This window comes from Melopsittacus undulatus, chromosome Z (assembly GCF_012275295.1).
Source record: "Melopsittacus undulatus isolate bMelUnd1 chromosome Z, bMelUnd1.mat.Z, whole genome shotgun sequence".
NCBI lineage: Eukaryota > Metazoa > Chordata > Aves > Psittaciformes > Psittaculidae > Melopsittacus > Melopsittacus undulatus.
Genome location: NC_047557.1, coordinates 101190208 through 101213192, shown reverse-complemented (window position 1 = coordinate 101213192; position 22985 = coordinate 101190208). Strand labels below are relative to the sequence as shown.

The following is a 22985-nucleotide window of genomic DNA, read 5'->3' as shown; positions in this document are numbered from 1 at the left end:
ACATCTTTTAATTAAATATGCAAAGCTAAGCGCTCTTCTGTACAGGTCATATTTTCCACCTTCCATTTCTTCCTTAAGCTGTCAACCAGGCAAGAAGGGGTTGACTCAGGGACTGGGCTCCTGTTTGGAGCCTCTTCTGCACTGCTCTACCAGAATGGAGATGAAGCCTTACCCTTTCCCAGCAGGTGGTAATAAATCCCCTTTAGCCTTCCCAAGTGGCTTGTGTGGAGATGGTGTTGGAGAAGGAGAGGGTGAAGATGAGAAGGACCGTGACCTAGAAAGAAAGGACACATCAGTCTCTGGGACTGCAGAAGGCTTTTGGTGCACTTAGCCATCACCTCCTCCTTTGGCTATGGATTGCATTCCAGGAACTAGTTCCTGTGGGTCTGAGGTTATCCTGGCTTTATATTTGGATTCTGTTCAACAGAACTAGATTCTGTCACCAGAACAGTAGTAAAAGTAGAAAACAAAAGACAAAAATAGGGTTGACTGCAAAAGAGGCACTCAGATATTCCACACCAACACCCGAGGCTTTCTCCATACTCTCTGTATTCTCTCCTTAGGGAGAAATAAAGGGAAAACAAGTAGGATTTTGACTTGCAATTTCAGCACAATTTGTTTTGACCTGCATTATATTCCTGTAATTCCACGTACAGTCTACCCTTTAAACAGCAACAAAAAAGAAAACTCCTGGGAGAAAGACAGCAATACTTCTAACTGGGTATCCACAATTTCTGGAACACAAAGGGTTAAAAAGCCTCCAAACAAGCAGAGTATATCAAAGCCAACAGATCAAAGGGCAAAGGCTCTTTCCTAAGATCGGGACTGACCAACGAAGCAAGCCACTTACACAGCTCACCAGATGCTGGCCTTTGAGTGATTCACCCCACCACCAAGGCTGGAAGTACCCTTGTTGCAGCCTAGTACTTCAGAAAGCCAGACACCTCTGTGATTTGCCTTTGGAAGAACAGTTAGGCACTTGGGTGTTCCTCACTCTCCTGCCTTCCCACAGAAGCAGCTAATTGGAGTGTGTCAGCTCTGCCTGGAGCTGTCCTGCCAAGGGATATGGTGGATGGGGGAAGGCCAGCCTGCTCCCCAGAAACACTATGTGCTTGCATCAAGATAATTCCCACCTGAGCCTTTCCTAAGAGAAACCACATCTCCAACAGTGACATTGTGCACTCCCATTAACTATGTGATCCACTCTGGGCATCTGTGTGATTTCAGCTCTGAAGAGGTGCCTAAGGAGCCAGTTCTCCTACTATGCATATTCCAGCCTTGGGAAAACAGTCTGCAGGGGCAAGGAAGTGGCAGGGCAATAAACGAGCCTCTGTTTAATCAGCATGGGACACTGAACTGCTACTTTGAAGTATAAAGACTATTGCAAGACACAACTGCTTTAATAAAGAAATGGGATTTGCCTCTTTAAACAGAAATTCCAGTGCAATAGAGAAGAGATGCCGGTAACTTCTTCCAATCATAAAATGCAAATGATGGAAACGTTCATCTCAGCCAGGCTCCTACAATTGCTCAGCTACCACAGGCATGGGAAAGAACCCAGCCACAACAGCACAGTGGGTGGGAGCACTGGGGAGAGAAGGGGGTGGCTGATGTATCTGCTTCATTCAACAACAAAATCAGCAGGCTGCCTTGCAGTCTATTGTATTTCCCTCACTCAGAAAAGTGTTTTGAGTGTTTTATTTCAAGATTTGGCTATTTGCTTTCAAGCAGCAGAACAAGCAGCTGTTAGCAAGTGTCTGGAAAACAGTAAAACATTACTTCCACATCCAAGGAGCCATTACCTGGACCTGCTGCCTGAGAAAGAGCTGTGTCTTGAAGAGCGACTAGAGTAAGAGCTGTAAGACGATGATCTGGAACGGGATCGTGAGGAACCTGAACCAGAATAGGTGGATGAACGAGAAGAGGACCTGAAAGAAACAGATTAAATTAAAAGCCTATCAAGAAGTCCACTGAGATTATGGTCTTGTTTCCTGTTTGTTCTTCCCAAGTTCTCTTAACACTGCTCCAAAACCTATCCACAGTGATCTGTCAGCACTACAGTCTCTCCTCCATCCCCTCTTTTCTTTTAGCTGTTGCTGCTGTCTTTGTGCTCCCAAACAAGCCTCCCTTCCTTTAGCTACTGATTTTCCATCCCTCTTCAGGAACTCCTTCCACACATTTTCATGCCTTCACACCTGACGATCCCCTGATAGGTTAGGTCACATAGGAGATAACAGGAAAATCTCAGGTGCAGTGATCCCAGCAAGAAAAGCTATCTGCTTCAGGAGGGCTTTGGTTTTTAGATCTGTATCTTCAACTCAGCATGTTCCTCATTCCTCTCTGATACATTTTCCCCCTCTTTTCAGGAGCTTCAAGTTCAAGCATTTAAAGAAAATGGATCCAGCTTATGCCTCAACTCCCCTAAATTCAGGATGCTTCTTTCTGAAAGGTGTATTTCCCTTAAGCTCATACCCATTGGTTTCCAAGCTCCACTTCAGCCCTCTAAAGCTATGTTGAGCTTCCACAACCCCAGTTTCCCTCTAGTAGCATCAGTTTGCCCTTCCTGGGCTCCCTTCACCTCTCAAGCACTCCTGGAGCAAACAGGCTCCAATGTTTACAACTTCCAGCTTTTTCTGCTCCTGCTAAGGTCAGTTGTCATCTAGATGAGTTACTCGTCTTGTGTATTCCTACCAGGTCTAGTTTACCTGAAGAGTGACTTTTCCATGGACTTTTCCTAGTCTTCAATAGATCACAACACACCACCCACAGTTAAGTACTCCCCTTGACTTCCATCTCACTACCTATATATGCTGGTCTTCATAGTTGTTACTGAGCACAAGAGTCTTGAACTGCTTTCCCAAGCACCTCAACACCTTCCACCACACTGCATTCCCTTACACATTAACAGCTTGGATACAGTATACTCTTTGCCTTCACTCACCTTGAGGAGCCAGAAGCAGACCCTGAAGAAGCAGAGGTTTTTCGGCGCCTGCGTGCACGGCTGGGAGACACAGACACACCAAGCTTCTTTTTGGGAGACTTTGATCGGCGCCAGGGGTCCTTCCATTCATCTGCTCTCTTGGACTGAGCAGTGGTAATTGCGGTTGCCTCCTTCTCCTTCTTTGGTGGCTCTGGTTGACGGCTGGAAAGTAGACAGAAGTTGATAGGATTTATATATATATGTGTGTGTGTATGTGTGTAAAGGCCAATAGAAACACGGGGCGAGGAAAACACCTCAGAAATCCATCATTTATAACAATACTAGTAGTCTCTCAACCTCAACTAGGAAATATGCAGCATCACTTTGGAGTCATTAGGTGTTAGAATAGCTAGCATTTTGTCAATCAATGGCAGCAAGCCCATCAAAATAGCACTACCTGTGAGTTTTATCAACTACTTTGTTGTACTGACCAAGCTGCAACCTGCCAGCTGATTTCAGCTTTGGCTTTTGGCCTCCAAGGAGTGGGCAGGAACAGACATAAGAGGGAACGGAATAGGAAATCTGGTTCTTCCTACACTTATGTCAAGTCAATACAGCTGGAACAACCCAAACCTGGTAGGTAGCTGCTGAAAATACTACACAGAGCTAGACTAAGACATTGAGTGTGCATCTGAAACACTGCCTGCATGCAGCAAACTGCTGGAAACAACTAGCAGGCACTAAGAAAAGAGGTTCAGCCTCAGTCATGCTCCTACAGTTCTCTCATCAGAACATCATGTAGGCCTGTGTCACAAGTCACAGCCAAGACACATCATCTGTTTTTACCTTTACAAAGGGGATGGTTACCCCATCAGCTAAGCATAAATAAGTTCATAATGGCTGTTTTATCACCCTATTATTCTCCAAGTGCTTACAAACCCCATTGAACATGTGCTCTGTTGTGGATAACTAAGATACTAGATACCCTCCATCTCCTCCCTTCCCTTTCAAGGGCTCTACTTGTATTTCCCCTTTTGCTTTGGTTCCCCAGGGTTCCCTTCTCCCCTACAACCATTTGAGAATAGTTCAGAACTAGCTTTTCAGCATCTGCATCAAATACTTCCTTAAATATTCCAGGATGAGTTAAGTTTCTTTCAGCCTAGACTTTATTACCTCTCTTATCTATGGGTGATAAAACCTGGGATTTTTCCTTGCCCTCACTCTAACCTGCACATGATTGTTAAATTACCTCCTTATAACCTGTTCTCTTGGGTTTTAAGCAAAGCTTGTGGTTGCTGATAGGTTTCTGAAGGCTCCTGTGCTCATTAAATTACCAGTAATGGCACCTTTATTCCTTTTCTCAAAATAATGAGATCTCTGAGGATTTGGGGGAGGAAAGGCACCTTCCATCACTGGGTTCAGCCAGTACCACCCCATTAGTCACAGGACTGAAGCAACCACTCCCCACACAACTTCCTCTACCTTTTCAGATAAAAAAGCAACCTCCAAGTTTTCTAATAATCCTATGGACCAAGTTTCTTGCCACAACACTTTTTCAACAGGATAATTAAAGCTCTTCATCAGCAGCCCTTTGAAGGCTTCACTAGTCACTTAGAAGTTCCATCTGCTCCTCTCCTGGCTGTATTAAAACACAGTCAGAACTCCTATGGCCTCTCACCTCTTCCAGAACTTGTATACACTGGTGCAGCATCCTACTTCTTCCCTATGTTGCTGATTAAGTCCAGCAATTTGTCCCACATCCATCTCAGTATACACGGAGTTTCATGGGAGGACAAACTCTTCTTTCACATTCACCTCTCCCACAAGTCTCATTCTAGCTTCAGAACAGGATGCTTACGTATTAGCAACACAAAATTGCTGACTGTCTAGTGAGAGAGGCCCAAGCAGGGTTATGGGTCAGCATTATTCATTAGCATCTTCACTCAGCATGATCACCATTTCCAGTGCTGCTCTAATGTATGCTATTCAGCACAGCACACAGTCATCTGCAGTAGGCTGGTCTAGGTTTAAGTATTATAGCCACAACTGTATCTGAGTATCTAATCACAGAGGAAGACCATGACCCTGAACATGGGGTTGAGGTAAATTGGACTTCTTATTTATACTCTGATAACACTAAGTATTTGTAGCCAGGGTGAAGCTCTCCTTCCAGCAGATGTAATACAAACTCATTCTGAAGCCATCTTGACCTCTAGAGTACCATCAAAATAACTAAATGCATATCAGGAGATAAGAAGAAGGTTGGGAACAGTCAACGAGACTCGTAGGATCACAGACTGGTCTGGGTTTATTACCTCAATAACCTTAAAGCTTATCTAGCTCAGACCGCCTGCCATGGGCACACACACCTTCCACTAGAGCAGGGTGCTCAAAGCCCCATCAACCTGGCCTTGAGCACTGCCAGGGATGGAGCAGCCACAGCTTCTCCAGCATCAAGAACAGCAGAATGGAGGAAGAGAACACCACACAAGGATGAATAACGCTAGACTGTTTCCTGCTCCAGTGTCACTTCCCAAGGGATCACAGCCTGTGTGCTCTGGGACATACAGGGGTAAAATTCTGTTAGCACAGGTAGTTTCCATCTCAATACCTGGATAAAGCCTGCTGAGAAGCTTTTCACTGCAGTGTCCAATGTGACACATGTAAAAGCCAACAAACATCCTTGCCCCTCTCTCCTACAATAGTTATCAGACAGAAAACTCTCCTACTGAATTTATTCTGTGTCAAAAACCCCCAACTTGCCCAATTCACATCCAACAGCCACTGTACCTCAGCTCCAACCCCATGTGGGAACAACTTCAGTTGAACAATATAACTTGGGCGCGAGCTTGGAGCAAAGATGACTAGGAAAGCAAATCTCATTACTTGCACCTATTACCTGGTTTGATGCAATTCTCTCTCAATGAAGTCACTTTCTGGAGGAAAGGTTTTTACCCCAGGAAAACCACAACAGAAAGCCTCATTTCTGGTTATGCTTCGGCTTTTTGACTCAGCAGTAAATATGTTACCATACAACAGCCAAGAAAGAAAGATGATGCTCATGTCAGGACATTTTCAAAGTCTTTCCTCAAGAGCTACCTGCGTGCCCAACATGTAGCATCACCAAATAAACTTGTTCAACTTAACACAATGACTGCTATCTGATGCCATTTGGCTTGTCTCCCCCAGTGGAATTCAGGAGTCAGAACTGACAGTGAGCTGGAGCAACTGCCAAGATCCTCACCATCCACCTTAGACTAACATCTCAGTTACAGCCTCTGTGAGTCTCACCAGAGACTGTTAGAGGCTGGCAGCCCACAATACAGTCGGTGCTCCAGACACATTTACTGCCACACACTGATATTGGGCAGCTGCTGCAATGAAAGTGGGGGAAACCTTAAGGCCTATAGAGAAAAGCTCATTGGAAAGAGTCAGCAGTTACCAGCCTGTGGCTCCCAGCCCAGACCAGGCAGGAAGGCTGCCCAGAGCTACGCTGGATGAGACAGATACTCCTCATGCTGTGTGCTGGGTGGGTTGAGTGATGTGTTTGATCCTGAGAAGCAGGAGGCTTCCTCCTCACTTTCATTCTTCCTTCCTGTCTTGTGCTGGGTCTGGCCCTTTCTGGAGCTCTTCTGGTGCCAACTCAAATCCTTAATTCAACAGACAGAGGAACAAAAACAGTTTGCTGCAAATCCAACCAGCAGGGTTTGAACAAAGGCAGGAACTGACTCATGATGAACAGAGGAGGGAAAGGAGAGAAAAAGCTTGACTGCTTCATGGCGATGAGCTGGGAGACCAGCTCATGGTGCTTCAAATGAGCTTATCATCCTCAGCCCAGCAAAATTACCCAGGCTGGTGCTGAAGGCAAACCCAATGCATAAAGTGTGGCTGGCAAAGGCTACCAAAGCACGTGTGTGAATCCTGGTCTCTTTTTCCACCAGATTTTTAGGAAGCATCTCAAATATTTGAGAATTAACACCATAATTAGGTAACCCCATGCCATGAGGCTTTAAAAATCAAATAAATTAGAGAGGGAGCAAGAGACTGACAAGACAGACTGATCAAAAGCACCTTAATTTCCTTGCAGAGCCCTGAGGAGCTGCATCCTGCGTCACCAGGGCACGAGCAAGGTCTGCAGAGCGTAGCTATTTCCGAAGCCCATTTTAACCTTAAAAATAACTAAATGCTTTATTTTCCAGAACGAACACGTTAATGCATATTTGGCTGGAATTTAATTACAGCAATCAAGTGGAGAACTGAAGCTGAACGTGGCTTTGGCAACGAGAGGAGGAACAAAGGCAGCTCCAGCTGGCAAGGCAAACCACAGCGTAGGTCAGCCAGCTCCCAACCGCACGCGCTCAGGCTCCCAAATAAACCCTGGTTGAAGCACGTCACTGAATCCAACAAGGACATGGAGGCGAAGGGGGAAAAGTAGAGCCACACAACTCAAGTTTTCCTCCTCCTGTACTTATGCAAATGACTCCAAAGCATTTCTAATCTTAGAGGGGGAAAATAAGCTTCCTAGGGAAAGTGGCTCCTTCCTTCCCCCTGCCGTGGGACACTGCTCCCATAGGTAACGCAAACCATATCACCCACAGTGAGGGTGACGTCAGGCTGGCTCCGGGGCTACTGTTTTGGCCGGTAGTTCCAGCTTGGTTTTCTGAGGGAGGAAAGTCCAGTGATGACTTGAAAGCTGTTTGGTTTCCTGTAGGAAAAGTGTTGCGTCAGCACCGGCAGCTTCCATGTGCTGTCAATGGAATTTTCCAGAGGAAGCGGACTCGAGGAACAACCGGATCCATGTGCCAAGGCAGCTGCAAAGGGACCTGCATCACTGCAGGACAAACCCCAGCAGTGCCCATGTGCACTGGAAGACTCTTCCTATATTGGCACAACAAAAGCACTCACATTGAGATGGACAAGAGCTCCCAAAACCCACCTATGTGGAGCTATGATGGGAAATGCCTAACCCTGGAGCCGGTGCTAATTGATGCTGGTGAAGCATTAGCAGAGAATATGCTTTTCTCAAGATGTTTCAATCTAAAGAGTTATCAGTTGCTTTAAAAAAAAAGAAGAAAGATTTCTTCAAAGCCAGATGGGGAGAGGCTTTGAAATTAAATAGTGGAGATACAATCTGAACCTGCAGTATGAAATCATCACAGCAGGTAGATAAACATATCCCAGATGTGATCTACCCTAAGGGCTGAGCATTTGACGCCTTGAGAGCCTCCCCTAAATGAGAGGTACCTGCATGCAGTGATTCTGCCCTGGTCTTTGCAAGATCTTAATAAAATCCAGTGTGGGAGATCTTCCCAGTAATTCCATCTCTGAAATGCCAAAGAAAAACACATTCCTTGAGATCCACATCTGAGTCACTCAATGCCCTTCATCTTGATTTAGGGTTACGAAACCCTTCTATTGTGGAAGCGGAGGCAGCACCTCAAGTACCATGAAGACTAACGAAGGCTCCAGCCAACAGAAATGCTTTGTGGAGAACTTTGAGAAGTTTTGCTGATTTGCTTCATGGAGAGTTTTAATTATCATGAATTTTCCAAATGAAATGTGAGCAGAAATGAAAGTGAAGCCGTCTAAACAGGTTCCATTGCTCCGGCTGGAAGCTGCACCATCAAAAACAGGGATGTAAACAAGTTACAGTGTTTATCACTGCAGTGTTACCATACACGGCACTGAACTACAAGTCCAAAGAACCACAGTGTCAGCACAGGGCATGTTCTGCATGCAGGGAGCAGGGAAATCCTCTTCTGAGCAGTGCTGCAGGGTGCAGTGCTGGAGGCAGCATAGCAGACCTGTTGTGTGCAATGGAGGTCCAGAGCTCTGCTCCAGCTGGAGCCAAAACCCCTTGTTTCAGCCCAGGAAACCAAACAGCCTGGGGCCATTTGCTTCTCCTATGTCTCTTCACCCTAAGAAACCACCCAGGGAAGGTGCAGACACCTTGAGAACAAACCTATGCCTCCTGACAGCGGCTGCTTTTTCCCCCTTGGTAGCTTCCCATGGATGTTAAGACCTATCCAGAGCACTCCAGGGTCTTCCCAATGCCTGACTGAAAACCAGGAAGAGCTTAGAGTTGTCATTCCTGCCTGTTCTCCCTCCTGTGTCAGGACAAACAGGGACAAACAAAGGATTTATTTTAAGAAACAGACTATATTTCCACAGGGAAACATGAAAGAAGACAAAATTCACCAGCTTATCACACCACCTTTATGCAACAGGATAAGATGCTATTACTAAGCCCACCAAAACACCTAGCTCTATTTGAGTAACAGCTCCTTTCATTGAGATCCCCCACAAAAACCAGGGAGCAGATCCAGACAGCAGCATGGGGAGACCACCAGAAGCTGTTGGAGAAGATGATGAAGACCCAGGAACACTTAGAATTACAGATTCTTCCAAAAAACAAGTTCAGTTGGTTTATGATCACACACATACAGAGTCATGAATCACTCCATTTGCATTCCCTTACTTTTGCCACTCCTTTATCTAATCAACCTCATTCCATCACTTTCTAACTTGCAAGCCCTGGGTAACTTGTATTCATTGATTTTAGACTCCAGGTTATCCTGCTTATTAACTTGCTCAGCCCAGAGATTAACAATAACCTTCTGCAAGTCAGCTTGAGCTAGCTTGGAAAAACAACACAAGTGTGATAGCACAACCTTTTGTCCCAGGGTCTGCAGCTTTATATAGCATCTTACAATTGAGGGCTACTGACACCTTAACAGAAGCTGCAAAGTAGCACAGTGCTCCTTGCTTGAAGGGTTTTACAAAGGATTTAATGACTTGCTTCTTTCTGACATTGCTTTAAATGTCACTGTGTCCCTGCCTGCAGGTGTTATTTTTGTATTTTAATGGCTGCATAAGTGCACTCCATCAATAGTCTTCTTCCTTCCAGAAAAAAAACAACTGTTGTGTGTGATAATCATGGCATGGTTCACCAAGACACTGCTCCTTCAGAGCTGCTGTCACCTCCTGTCAGCCTCTGGAACATCTCTGAAGACAACAGCCACCTTGTCCTCACCTTTCTTGGCACGAGCACAGAATTACCATGGGCTCTGACCAAACCTGGCTGAATGGAAACAGCTTTTAACTCAGATTTCAGGACAAACTTCAAGGCCTGGAGAGGACAAAGATCTTGCCCAATGGCTCCTTTTGCCATGCTGCTTCTCACCAGGGCCTAGAGCATCTCCTGCAAAGGGAACCCAGGTGGGAAAGAAAACAACACCCGTCTCACAGACCTGCAGCACAGGAGTGCTTCCCTCCTCTTCCTTACATGGTTGAGGACCACCTAGTGCCACCAAAGCAAATGTGGCAATGATACTGACCCTGCTGCTTTCACCAGTGGGTCCAACTCCTCAACATCCCTTGGTGCTTTGGAAATATAACTGTTACCAGGTCCCATGACACTGACTGTTGCTCAATGTGATCCTGAAACAATCAGATTCACTTGAGCGATGGCAGGATAAAGACCTATGCAACAATAGAAGGATTAAAGCAAAGTAATACTACTGTGGATAGGGCCTTTGCTTGCAGCTGAAGTCCAACAACCTGGGTAAGAACATCCTGCACTGCTCTAAGTTTCTTCAACTAACATTTTATGGCATTTCTTTATCCCCAAAATGCTTTGCACAGCAGGGAGCTACACTGGCAAGACAGATATAAAGCAGAAATTCTGCACTCAGCAAAATCAGTCACAGCCTGGGGCATCAGAACTCGTTCTGGAGATGGGGAACATGAGGCCAGACAGCCAAGTTATCCCTCCAGTCAATCATAAAGTGTCCTGGCTTGTTTTAAGTGTTCGATGCCTGAGGAGGGAGGAGGAGGAGGGGGAGGAACAGTTTTACTAGTATTGCAATCTCAGATCATAAAGTTCTTGGAGTGCTCATCTTAAGCTTAGGGGGAAAAACCAAGCCAAAGCACAAAGCAGCAACTGCACACTCCTCCAAAGAAGAGTCCAATCCACACGTGACAATCCTACCTGAAGCCCAAACACTGCAGCCTCTTTTAAAAGGTTCAAGGAGAAACATTTGCCACCAAGTCCATTAGGGTTTATAATCACTGTTTGTTGTTAAATTCTAATCCTCCTCATCTGTAGCAACCAGTGATGCCAGGAAGTCCTCTGTGTTATTACCCATAACTGCTCTGCTGTTGTTTAGAGATCAGATTAAGCTTTCCTACTTTCAATATAATGGAAGGAGAATTTGTTTCCATACTCCTGGCTATTTGCTTTTCATTTTCTTTCATCCTTTCAAATCCACAGTCTCTATATCACTTTGTTCCTGCCTCTACTTGAGCGAGTTTCAAGCTGATGGACAGACCAGCATCTACCTGTAATTACAGACATCCTCAGCTCTACCTTTGGCAAAGCTTGTGGCCTGTTGCACAACCTCTGTGGAGCAGTTTTCCAATCTCCTCAGCTCATTACTAAGTGAAGAGCAGGGCCGCGTGGGCTTAGTGCTGCCTTTGGTGCTGGAATGTTAACGGGCAGCTGCCTGCAGCTGGGCAGAGCCAGCCTCCATCCATTGCCATATGATGCCTGGAAAGGCCGGACTTGCCAAAAGCTGGGATCTAGCAATTAGGGAAAGCCCAGAGTCTATAAATACACCCATAGGTGAGTGCAACACCACTATCACGCATCCTGCTGTCCAGGAAGCGTGAAGCAATCACAAGCTTTTTACACATCAAACAACCTCGGGAGCTGTTTAATCCCAAAGTCCCAAACCTGACCCTCTGCAGCACGGCATGAAGGTATTCAGAGGAAAGGTGAGACAGCTCTGACTGCCATAAGGAAGTTTGGAGCCTGTCAAAAAGGTTATGTGGGACAAAACGGCACTGCCCAGAGCCAAGTCACACTGCAAGTGTGATAGAGGCTTCTGGGGAATCCTATGTAGGGAAACACAAGCTGCTGGATGAGAGATGTCTTCTCCAGGGGAAAAGAAGTTGACTTCTGCTTTCACTCCATTGAAAAGCTTTCTCAAAACTTACTTCTGCAGCTTTGTTTTCTCTGCAAACACCCACACACCTGTAAATGCTTCACTAAGAGTGTTCACATTGATATGGGTTTCAACAGCAAGAACTGAAGAACCATTAAGAGTACTTGGAGAGCTGCCTTTAACATGCAGGGCTTTTAGTTTAATGGGATAAGTACTGCCATTAATTCCATTCTTCCCTAGGATGAGGTACTGTGTGTAGGTGCTCACCTAAGATTTTCCAGGAAGATTTTAAAGCTTTCTGCTCAATACTAGCTCCTTATTCAACATAAAAATGACAAATGCTTCTTGTCACCAGCTTTTAAAGCTCCTTTAAACAGTGCTTATGTTAGAGAGGGCTCATGGGAGGGAAGTAGGGAACCTGTATGCACAGAGCATACATCACAAACACCACAAATCCCATATCTTAGCTCACACACATGGTTACATGGGGCAAGATGGATTTAAGATTGGGGAACATGGCCACCACTCCTGCCCAGCAAACCTTGGGCAGCACCAACAGCAAAAGCTCTCCCACAAATCCCTGCCCCATGAGTGTTAAAGGAAGAAGCAACCAACAGATTGAACTTTGCAGTGATCCCAGTCACAGTCACTGTTAATGACTAACAACCTGAGCTGTCCATCAGCTGATGTCACTTTCATCATCACCATCACATAACTCTGGACAGCAAGATCTCTTCCAGCGCTAACTGAACAAGACCAGAACCGACAGCAAATGTGGTAATTAAGGTGCACAAATTATGGTTGTAAGTGAAGATAATTAAATGTAGCATATAATTGAATACACTCCTGTAACCACTCTGCTATGGCACCAAAGTGCTCACAAGACACCTTCAAACTGTTCTGAAAAGTGACTTCCTCTTGGAAAAAAAGGTTCATCATCAAAAATCACATTTCCTTCTGCTAATGCAAATAAAAACTTAGGGCCAGATTCAAGACAAAACCCTGGTCCCACCTGAAACCACACAACTGCATTCAGCATCCCATTCAGGGCCGCCTTAGCACTGTTGTTTGTTAAAACACACCATGCTCATGATGTTTCAAACCTTCCTCTAGTGCTCAGGAAACACCACAGACATCAGGCAGAAGGAGAAGGTCAAATATGACTTGGGAAACAGCTTCCCCACACCCCAATTTGCTCCAACACACACATACACATGCGTGTGTGTCCATGATACATGTGACACCAGAACTTCTCAGAAGACAAATTCTATATTCTGCAGTGATAATTATGCAGTGCTTTATGCCTAATCCACGGTACTTAACTGTCGGAGAAATAGAATAGGAATCACTTTTGAAATTCCTAGACTTTTCATCTACCTGGTTCACTTTTCTCTTACACACAGGTGAGAACCAGGATTTTCAGAAAAAATGGGCAGTCTGAGGCAGAAACCTGGCTCCAGATCATATTCCACCATAGCAGCTAGCACAGACTCATTTCAAGGCATACAATCCTTTTACATTTCCTAGCCTCTTTGTTGAGTTTAACTTAAAAGCTCTCCAGATACACTTGCTATCAACAAACTCTTACTGTGAGGGTGGTGAGGCACTGGAATGGGTTGCCCAGGAAGGCTGTGAATGCTCCATCCCTGGCAGTGTTCAAGGCCAGGTCGGATGAAGCCTTGGGTGATATGGTTTAGTGTGAGGTGTCCCTGCCCATGGCAGGGGGGTTGGAACTGCATGATCTCAAGGTCCCTTCCAACCCTAACTGTTCTAGGATTCTATGAAACTCCCAAACCAGCCCTGCCTCTTATCAAAGAAGATTTGTCAAAGTGCCACGGCCTGAAGGACTTTCCCAGCACTCCCAAGACATGCTCTAGCCTTGAGGAAACAGGGACAAGCAGAACATCTCCATACCTACAGGCCAGAAGACAGATGCTCTCCTTTCACACAGGTCATGCACACTCGGTTCTTACTGATGTTTTAGCTCCACTTAGTGGCCAACAAGGCTCATTTAAAGCACTGCCTTCCTGTAGCAACCACCGCTTTATGGAAGAGTTGTGGACAACAGTGATCTCCCCCACTCTGATCACCATCACCCTGGTTCACGATCCACAGATAAAGCAATGCAGATAACATGACAAACCTGAGTTCCAGCCAACACTTACCTTGGAAGCAGCGGGGACCGAGGCTTGACTTTCTCTTTCTCCTTGTCCCGTTCCCTGTCCCGGTCCCGGTCTCTATCCCGGTCCCTGTGCTGCCTGTCTTTTTCATCTCTCTTCACCCGTTCACGCTCACGTTCCCACTCCTCTTTCCGCCGCTGGCGTTCCTTGTCACGCTCCCGTTCCCTTTCCCGTTCTCGCTCCCTCTGGCGCCGCTCCCGTTCTCGCTCCCGTTCCCTCTCCCGTTCCCTTTCTCGTTGCCTGTTCTCTCTCTCCCGTTCACGTTCTCGTTCCCTTTCCTTCAAAACAGAAAAGAGAAATCACTGTGTGGTAACATCCCTTAACAAAGCAGGTACCAAGGTCCTGGACCACAAGGAATTATGGACACCCCCCCATGTCAGAGCAAAGCACTGAGACAGATAAACATGGAGCTTGCTGGCCATCACTGTTTGCTGAGCAGGCAGAAAGTGCACAGGAACAAAGCATACATCACACTCATCACAGCTGTAATTTTCAAAGGCAACAGTCAAAGATTAATTTGGCTTATTACGCTTATTAAATAAGTGTATTGATGTTTACAAGTATTTACTCTCACTGCTAATCGTGTTTAGCTTATTAACTGTACAAACAAGCACCATGAAAATAATTGGTGGTGCAGCATGTGCAACAATAGCGAGGACAGGCTCCTGTTTATGCACTGCTTCTGCAGAACAGCAAGCTCTTCCAGTGAAAGGAAAGCCACAGGATGTGACAAATACCACTGAAAAGCTCCCCACTGAGCAGGACTTATTGTTTTTTGCCACTACTTTAGAGGCACAACACGTTGCATAAGGGCAAAAGGAAACAGAGGGAAAGGGTTCATAGCCTTATTTTCATGGAACTCGATAACTTACAGCAGTACAACACCAACTGATCTGGGATTTCAGCAACTGGCTGGGGGCTTTCCTCACCTGACTTGATCAACTACCACAGAACTCCACCAGCAGTGGACGGTTATGTTGGAACCTCTTGTCTGCACACTAAGCACACCTATCCAGATCCAGTCCTTTCTGTCCCAGTAACTAACAAGCAAACCACAGTAAGGTTATTTCCTGGAAACTCCTTCACTCTCCTGACATGTCCAAGAATGGCAGCAGATGTGGCTGCATGTGCCTGGTATGCAGAGATGCAACCAGCAAGAAGAACCATCTTCCCCACTCAGACATGCCTTCATCACCCTGCAACAGAACATCCTCCCACCGCTGGCACTTAGAGTGAGTGCTCTGTGCAGTAATTAAGTCAAGATTTAACTATCTGTAAGATTAAGCATCTTGAACATCCATCACAAGGCCTGTTTCAACACTGCACTGGAAACATGACAAGCACCAGCAGTACCTAGAAGAAAGCTGAAAGGAGAAGCACGGAAAGGGGTATTACCTTACTTACTCTGTAGTTACGGTATGGATCTGGGTCTGTATACTGAACCCTGAAATTCTCATACTGCCCACCACGCCAGAACCGTTCTATGTCATAGTCATAATAGGGATCTGTATAGGGATCAAGCCTACAATGAAAAACAGGGAAGGTTAGAAAGGGAAGCATCACCTTGTCGCCACACAGAAATCCTACATATTCTAGTTCAGGTTTTAGTCACTGTGCACTGACAAGAAAAAATGTGTTCAATGGAGCATGACCATACACAGTGGTTTATTTTCTACATATGCCAAACAGACAGGCTTTTAAAAGTGAAGCTTATCAAAGAAAAGCATAAACCTTTCTTGATAAACACAAAAGAAAAATGCTAAACATAAAATTCAGCCTTTCAAATCAATGTGGTAAAAATGCTTTTTATAGATACTTCAAATGTATGCAAATGTAACAGAACATGTTTTGCCTCATTGATTTCGAGCTGTGTTTTCTGTTCATGCACACAGAACTAATCTCAAGCATTCTCACATCTGAAGTGGAAAGGGTCATCTCCTACCCACCCTGCCCCCAGAGATGAAGGATGCATCCCACTGCCACCAGTGCAGAACATGAGCTGTGGCTGAGCATTCCACTGGGGAAGTTAAGCTTTGGGTCAGGCCAGCAATGCTCTGCCCTGATACCATGCAATGAAGATAACTGCATCTGCAGGTCATATTGTCCAGGGGAAAATGGGCCCTGGCCATCCAAGCACACAAATGAACAGGCAAGCACACAGTACATGCTGCCCAACTGTAAAATAGTAACTATTGGGTCAAAAAGGGATTTAAACCCCACCCTCCTTAAATCTGCAATGTTTCCTCCATTTGATGAATTCTATTAACATTATTAAATGGTTTTAATTCACATACTCAACAATATCCAATCCCTGCCAGCCACCTGGAGTGGAAATATCACATCCATTGTAAAGACAGGGAGGTGGGTACAGGAAACAAGAAACTTCCAGGGCCACAGAGGAGTCAGTGGCAGACTAAGGTATAAACCAAATGCTCCCAAATTCCAGATTATCCATAATGACACTCTGACTTGTACATAAGAAGAATAAAGAGCCCACTTTTGCATTTTAAAAGCTGCTAAATAATCTAAAACTGGCTACGATGTAAGTGCTGCCCTGCAAGTCAAGCTGCTACTTGCAGCTTTGTTCCAGTGCTTTTAAATGGTCTAAGATTTCCACTTTTGTCTGAAACAAGCCAAGGGAAAGATACCAGCTACTCCTGAATACTGATATTTAATCCAGCAAGAAACTCCTGATGCCAACCAGACAACAGTGTAGATTCAGTGACATCAGGTGTCCAAAGAGACACAAAAAATGTTAAGCTACACCAAAAAGAAAACTGTACTTTTTAACACATTCAAGTCCAAATCTTCCCATTCCCTTCTTGTAGCTTTTGCAGACTTCTTATTCATGTAAGCAATCATTTAACTTGTTTAATTAGCTGCTGCACATTTAGATAATGCAGTGCTTAAATGCTTAGGCAAATAACTGGTATGACCAAAAAATCAAATACATCCACTCAGTTAAACTGCCTGCCACATCAGATGAGACAGCAGTCTGTGGCCTAGGAAGTTTTAAGAAGTACAATGGAAAAAGGAAAGGGAATATTTTCTTACAGTTGCAACAGTACTGGAATCAAAGACCTGCTTACCCATAGTTAATGTTTTCTTTGATGTCCACCTCCCTATAGTTTTTCAAAAAAGAAAAAGGGATTCATGAACTCTTTAGACATCTCTATAGGTCACAAGACAGTCCTCAAAGCATTTATTAACATGCCAGTGGTTAGTTTGCTGCAAGGTGTCAGTCTGTGCAATAAGGTGCATGTGTGTGAGAAAAATCACCATTTTTGGAGTTTAAGCAGCATCAGCATCATAACTTTAGCCTTTACACACAATGAAGATATTTCAATGCCACAATAAAGATGCTTGAATTTACAGGAATTCCATCTGTTAACATATTTAACATTGGCAACATGCAAAACATTTATTTTCCTTGACTGTATGAAAACCAGAAAGTTCTGTACCTAATACAATCCCTGCATCAGTGAGACACTGGCACAGAACAACCAGAACGCTGATGATAGTTTCCATATACAGTCATAAAATAAAGATACTGTACAGTCAACCCACAGAGCACTCGTGATATGTCCCAGGTGCAACTGAGAGCCTTCTCAGAGGAACAGAAGACCTTGCTCTGTTAAATACAACAGACATATTTCTACACAGGAAAAAATTAATATGAGGCAACTGTTTTATTTCAGGCTGCAGTATTTAAAATGGGGAAAAGAACTGCGCTCCACAGCAAATCAAGGGACAAAAGCTTAACCCACTCCTTGTTCATTTTCAGAGGGTTTTTTTTGCAACTCATTCACTCTAAGACAGAATTAAGCCTTGCAGCACTTTGTGAGTGGGAGTGTTTCCATAGTCTGTATGTGTAGGAAGAACAGAGGATGTATGAGCAAGAGAAACAGATTCACCTGTAATCCTGCAGAATACAAGCCTCTCAAAAACTCTTTTTCCATCTGATTTCTTGGCTTGAGAACCACTAAACAAGTTTCCCAGAGCTGACTAATTCACCCTTGCATCTTCTCCTCCCTGCTCTCAGACATAATAGGAGTGGGTCCGAGGGTCTCCATCATTTTACATGTCACCTCCTTACAAAAACAATCATCTAAGCACTGAAGTTTAGGGTGTTTGTTCTGGCCCAGGCTATGCCCTGGCAGCTAAAGGGTTTACTCTCTGATCACTGTCTTACTTAACAGTTTACCTGGGACTAGTCAAAATGTTTAAGACCAGTTGCTGTGCCCTTGCAAATAAACACCCAGATGGCTGAGACAGTACAACTGCTGTCCCAAAGCTCTTGGACCTTACTCCAACTCTGCAGCTTCAGCTTTAAAACCTTCATGGGTTGGAATAAGAAAAACAAGAGGAAAAGCAACTGGAAGAATGCACTGGTGTGACACAGGCAATGCACAACTAGACAATGCCCTTGAGGGATCCGTGTGCCAACACCACTGAAGGCAGAAAGGTTTAAAGATGACTGTAAAGGAACATAGTGTGAACTGGAGTGAGTGGAGGCAGCTCACATTTAACTGGTGCACATACTGCTTAATGGAAGTTGTTTCCACTTTGAGGTGAGCATTCCTCCAGTTTGTAGAAGAAGTTAACTGAAGGCTGCCATTTTGTACTACATTTCCCCCAGTGTATTCCATGTAGCAAACCCAAGACTTACGCTGGATCTCTGACATCTCTAGTGATGCGGTAATTCCAGTCACGGAAGAACTCGTTTTCTTTGTCAAATTCACGCTCGTCTTCCCCAATAGTCACAGTGAACCTCTTCTCCTCAAAGTCAGGCTCCTGTTCTTTTCTCATAGTTGCCTTTTTTAGTACCTGCCATAATATAAAAAGCATTGTAAAGAGAGCATTTCTGAGACCCAGAGAAACTGCAGGCTTAAAAATCCTTCACTTGGGAGAAACCTGCCCTTTGGCTAAAACACCCTTCTTCTGCCCAGATCTCAATGTGCAAGACACTGGACCTTCATGTACAAAGTGTAATTCACTATTCCATCAGCTCAGAACAGCACTAGAAAGTTTCACACATCTAACCCCCTTTTCTGCAATGATCAGACATATGGATACATGCTACAGAGACAGGTACTGAAGGACATTAGCCCAGCTTAGAAGGGTTTGCTTTGTAGAGGTTTTGACTTCAGGGCCACAAACTCCCCCTGGCTCATGGTCATATGAAAACACCAAACCTAGGCGTCAGCATCTCTTGACTGTACAACTGTGATGTACAAGACACCATTAACAGGTTTAAAGGCAAAAGGAAAGCTCCTCAGAAAGAACAAGAAGCTATATGCTCCAAAGGAAGCTTATTGTGAAGTAGGCAACTGGATTTAGGAGACATCAGCATGCTTCCTGAGGATGGCATTTACCTCTTTAGCGTGCCTGAGTCCTCTTTCCCAGGCACTTTCTGTTGGAGGGTCTGGAGGGGGCGGAGGTAAGATTTCATCAACAACTGGTCCTCCCTGTTGGAAAGGCAAGAAGAGGAAGAAGACACACACTTGGCATTAGTTTTGAGCAGCAAACTCATGCTTTGCTATCCAGTTACCCCAGAGTACCTCCAGACACTCCTGAGATGTATCAGCAGGGCATAAACTGGGATACACATGCAAAATTATTCTGCTCTACTAGCAACTACAAGACAACCTTTTAGAGTATCATACATCCCACTGATGAATTGGATAGTGACTAATGTTCCTAAATTACTAGCTCACAAAACAAGACCCAACCCAAATCATCTTCACTTCCAGAACAGGAGACAAAAACTACGTGCAGAAGCCATAAATCCATAAACAGATGTCCATACCCAAGGATTGGCTGGCATCAGTGGGTGAGGGCCGATGGGAGGAGCTCCATTTGGGGAGAAGGGCTCAGGCTTGGAGATCAAGGAGTAGTTTCCTTTGTCATTTACACCAGGGTGAATAAATCGACAGTTCATGCCCCAGGTACAGTGCCCTGTAGAAACAGAGTTCTCTTAGATCCCCACAGCAAACGTTTGTTTAGCCCCGCAGGCATTTAAAACCCAGCAAGGAATAATGCTGCTTGAGACATGTGACTTTTCTTCTCTCCAATTCTGTTGGGATTTACCTGTTTTCATACACATGGAAAGACCTTCACCATCCAACACCTTTCCAGAGAGGACAAACAGATCCAGTCACAGACAGATGAATGTACAAGAACCTCATTATGGTGAGAAGGGAGGTATGGATGCAAACAGACCATTAGACAAATGCCATAATAAGCCTATGAGCTCTTCAAGTCTTATTAATGACAAACACTCCAAGTCAGGAGCTTTACCTTTCACAAAAATCAATGAATGCATATAACCTGATGGAAAAGAAAGCATTGCAGTGCATTCAAAATGAACAGCTCTCTGGTGAGGCATGAAGTGATAGGACAAGGGGTAACGGGTTGAAACTTAAACAGCAGAGGTTTAGACTGGATATAAGGAAGAAATTCTTTACTGTGAGGGTGCTGAGGCACTGGAATGGGTTGCCCAGGGAGGTAGTGAATGCTCCATCCCTGGCAGTGTTCAAGGCCAGGTTGGATGAAGCCTTGGGTGATATGGTTTAGTGTGAGGTGTCCCTGCCCATGGCAGGTGATTGGAACTGGATGATCTTAAGGTCCTTTCCAACCCTAACTGTGCTATGATTCTGTGATTCTAAGTATATCAAAGCTTTTCCTTCCAGCTGAATCCACAGGCTTGCTAACACTAAGTAGGAAAGGAGCCATCACTGTTGAGTGCAGCAGACAAACCTGAGGCCGCTCATTAGCTTCAGGTACCACTCCCAAAGAAATGGTAACACTCAGGGGTCTGTACAAAGCTAATTCCCATCTTTAACTTAACTTGTTTCAGAAACAAAACTCTTTTTTGTTTCTCTTCCAGCAATCCGTTCAACATCAGGCAAGAGTCATTTTGCACATCTCCCAGCAGACAACTGCATCACAAAGTCATTGCTAGTTGTGTGCTAGCTCAGTCATTAGCACATTGACTTGAGGGGTAAAGGAGCCATTAACACTGCTTCAGCCCAAGGAAGAATCCCCAGTGCTGGCTAGCAGAAATTCACACTGCACTTGGGTGCCTGGAAATGCTCCTCATCAGTCCCATACTAACCATGAGCTGGTGTCAGAGGTAACACTGTATGCTTTTGTACTGTCAAAGGTAACAAGAGCACAACAGATCCCTTTGGTCAATGGCTCCAACACTTGCATTCCTACTGAGGTGTCAAGAGGAATGATCACCCAGACAAGAAACGAGCCCTGCTCATGTCAAGGTGGCTATACAGCAAGTTACTTTGCTGGAAGGCTTTGCAAACTGGTCATTCACACCACTGGATAGATGCAGCCACGTGAGTGCTCCTCCAACACAACAAGGGTTAAAATCTGCATGCCTTGAAGAGCAGCACCTCATCTTCCTGGTGGCAGTAAAGCCTTTATGGGGCAAGCAGGAGCGAGTGTCAACATTACCTGAACTGACACCAAATCAAAGAACAACTACAGCAGGAGATCCTGCAGCCTGAACTTTGACTCAGGCAAATATTTCCATGCTGCACGGAGGCGTGTGTCACACTAAGGATTCAGGAACAAACAGCTCTCCTGGCCGAGGGACTTCCCTGTTCCACCATTGTCACCACCAACACCTTTGTGTCTCAGCATACAGAGCAAATCTGATACCGGAAGACATCCAGGAAGCAGAGTGTGTGATATGTGATGGTCATGTCCCCGGAAACCCCCTGAGCAGCTCCCTGCTCTGCATTACACCACTGACGTAAGGAGCAGGAGACTCCACCCTGCTCCCCACCCTTCTTTTGATCCAGATTTTCATGAACTGCTTTGAGGGTATTGTAAATAAAACCAAATAAATGAGCAAACGCAAAGTGAGATGCAGCTGGAGGAAGTGCAAGATTATATCATTAACCTGTAGTCAGTTTAAACACGTAAACTTTTATAAAACCTAACTCTCTAAACTAAAGCAAAATTGCAGGATAGCCTGAGATACCTGTTGCAGACTTGCCCAAACTTTGGGGAATGTCCTATTAAGCATTACAGGAAAAAAATAGAGTAAAAAAAGGTAGTTCTATCCATGCTATTTTAAGAACACTTGCAAGTCTGGGCCCTCCAGTGTAAGAAAGACATGGAGCTGTCAGAGCAAGTCCAGATGAAGATGAGGCACCCTGAGAGAGCTGGGCTTGTTCAGTCTGAAGAAGAGAAGGCTCCTTAAGGGGAGCCTTCGAGGCTACAGGAAACCTGGACAAGGGCCTGCAGGGACAGACCAAGGGGAATGGCTTTAACCTGCCAGAGGGAGGCTGTGATGAGCTCTTAAGTTCTTCACTATGAGGATGCTGGGACACTGGGATGGGCTGTGGCTGCCCCATCCCTGGCAGTGTTCAAGGCCAGGTTGGACACAGGGGCTTGGAGCAGCTGCTCCAGTGGAAGGGGTCCCTGCCCGTGGCAGGGGTTGGGACTCGATGAGCTTTAAGGTCCCTTCCAACCCAAACCATTCTGTGATTCTAAGTCTTCCCTTATTTGCTTCCATCAGGCTCACCACACTTAGGGCAAATACATTTCTGCATATCAGCTCTATGTAAATTCAGCATCTGGTTGCCAAGGAACAGAAAGGTGATACTGAGGACACCTGGGGCAGAGTTTATCATGCAGACAGCAGCTTAATGGTTTAAATCAAACAAGAGAAATTACAGCACCTTTGGTTTTCTTCCCCCATTACAGTCTGCCATTACCTTTCATGAAGAACCGGCAGGTGGGACGTGGCCTCACTTTTCTGTCGTTGGGGTCTTTAACTTCTCCTTCCTCCAAGTCATCATCCTGGAACAGACAGACAAGCTGACATTTCACGTGGTGCATTTTCTGCAGCGACTTGACATTTCACAATATGGTCAAATATCAGTCACTGAAAACACACCCTGGAGCAAAACAGAA

At 45.0% G+C, this 22985-nt stretch overlaps 1 protein-coding gene across 4 annotated transcripts in view; it reads right to left on the bottom strand.

Annotated features, from left to right (window-relative positions):
* Nucleotides 1-22985, bottom strand: part of ZC3H18 (zinc finger CCCH-type containing 18) — a 48391-nt gene that overhangs the window by 13066 nt on the left and 12340 nt on the right. The window contains exons 4-13 of one of the 4 annotated variants that reach the window (XM_034072864.1): nt 22787-22871; nt 19855-20003; nt 19421-19513; nt 18715-18872; nt 17135-17167; nt 15441-15567; nt 14031-14323; nt 2942-3142; nt 1803-1928; nt 173-274 (exon numbers count right to left, since the gene is read on the bottom strand). In XM_034072864.1, the coding sequence (XP_033928755.1) occupies nt 173-274; nt 1803-1928; nt 2942-3142; nt 14031-14323; nt 15441-15567; nt 17135-17167; nt 18715-18872; nt 19421-19513; nt 19855-20003; nt 22787-22871 (1367 nt within the window). The remainder of the gene's footprint in view (nt 1-172; nt 275-1802; nt 1929-2941; nt 3143-14030; nt 14324-15440; nt 15568-17134; nt 17168-18714; nt 18873-19420; nt 19514-19854; nt 20004-22786; nt 22872-22985) is intronic. The other 3 variants (XM_034072865.1, XM_034072866.1, XM_034072867.1) reach the window with 3 other exon arrangements.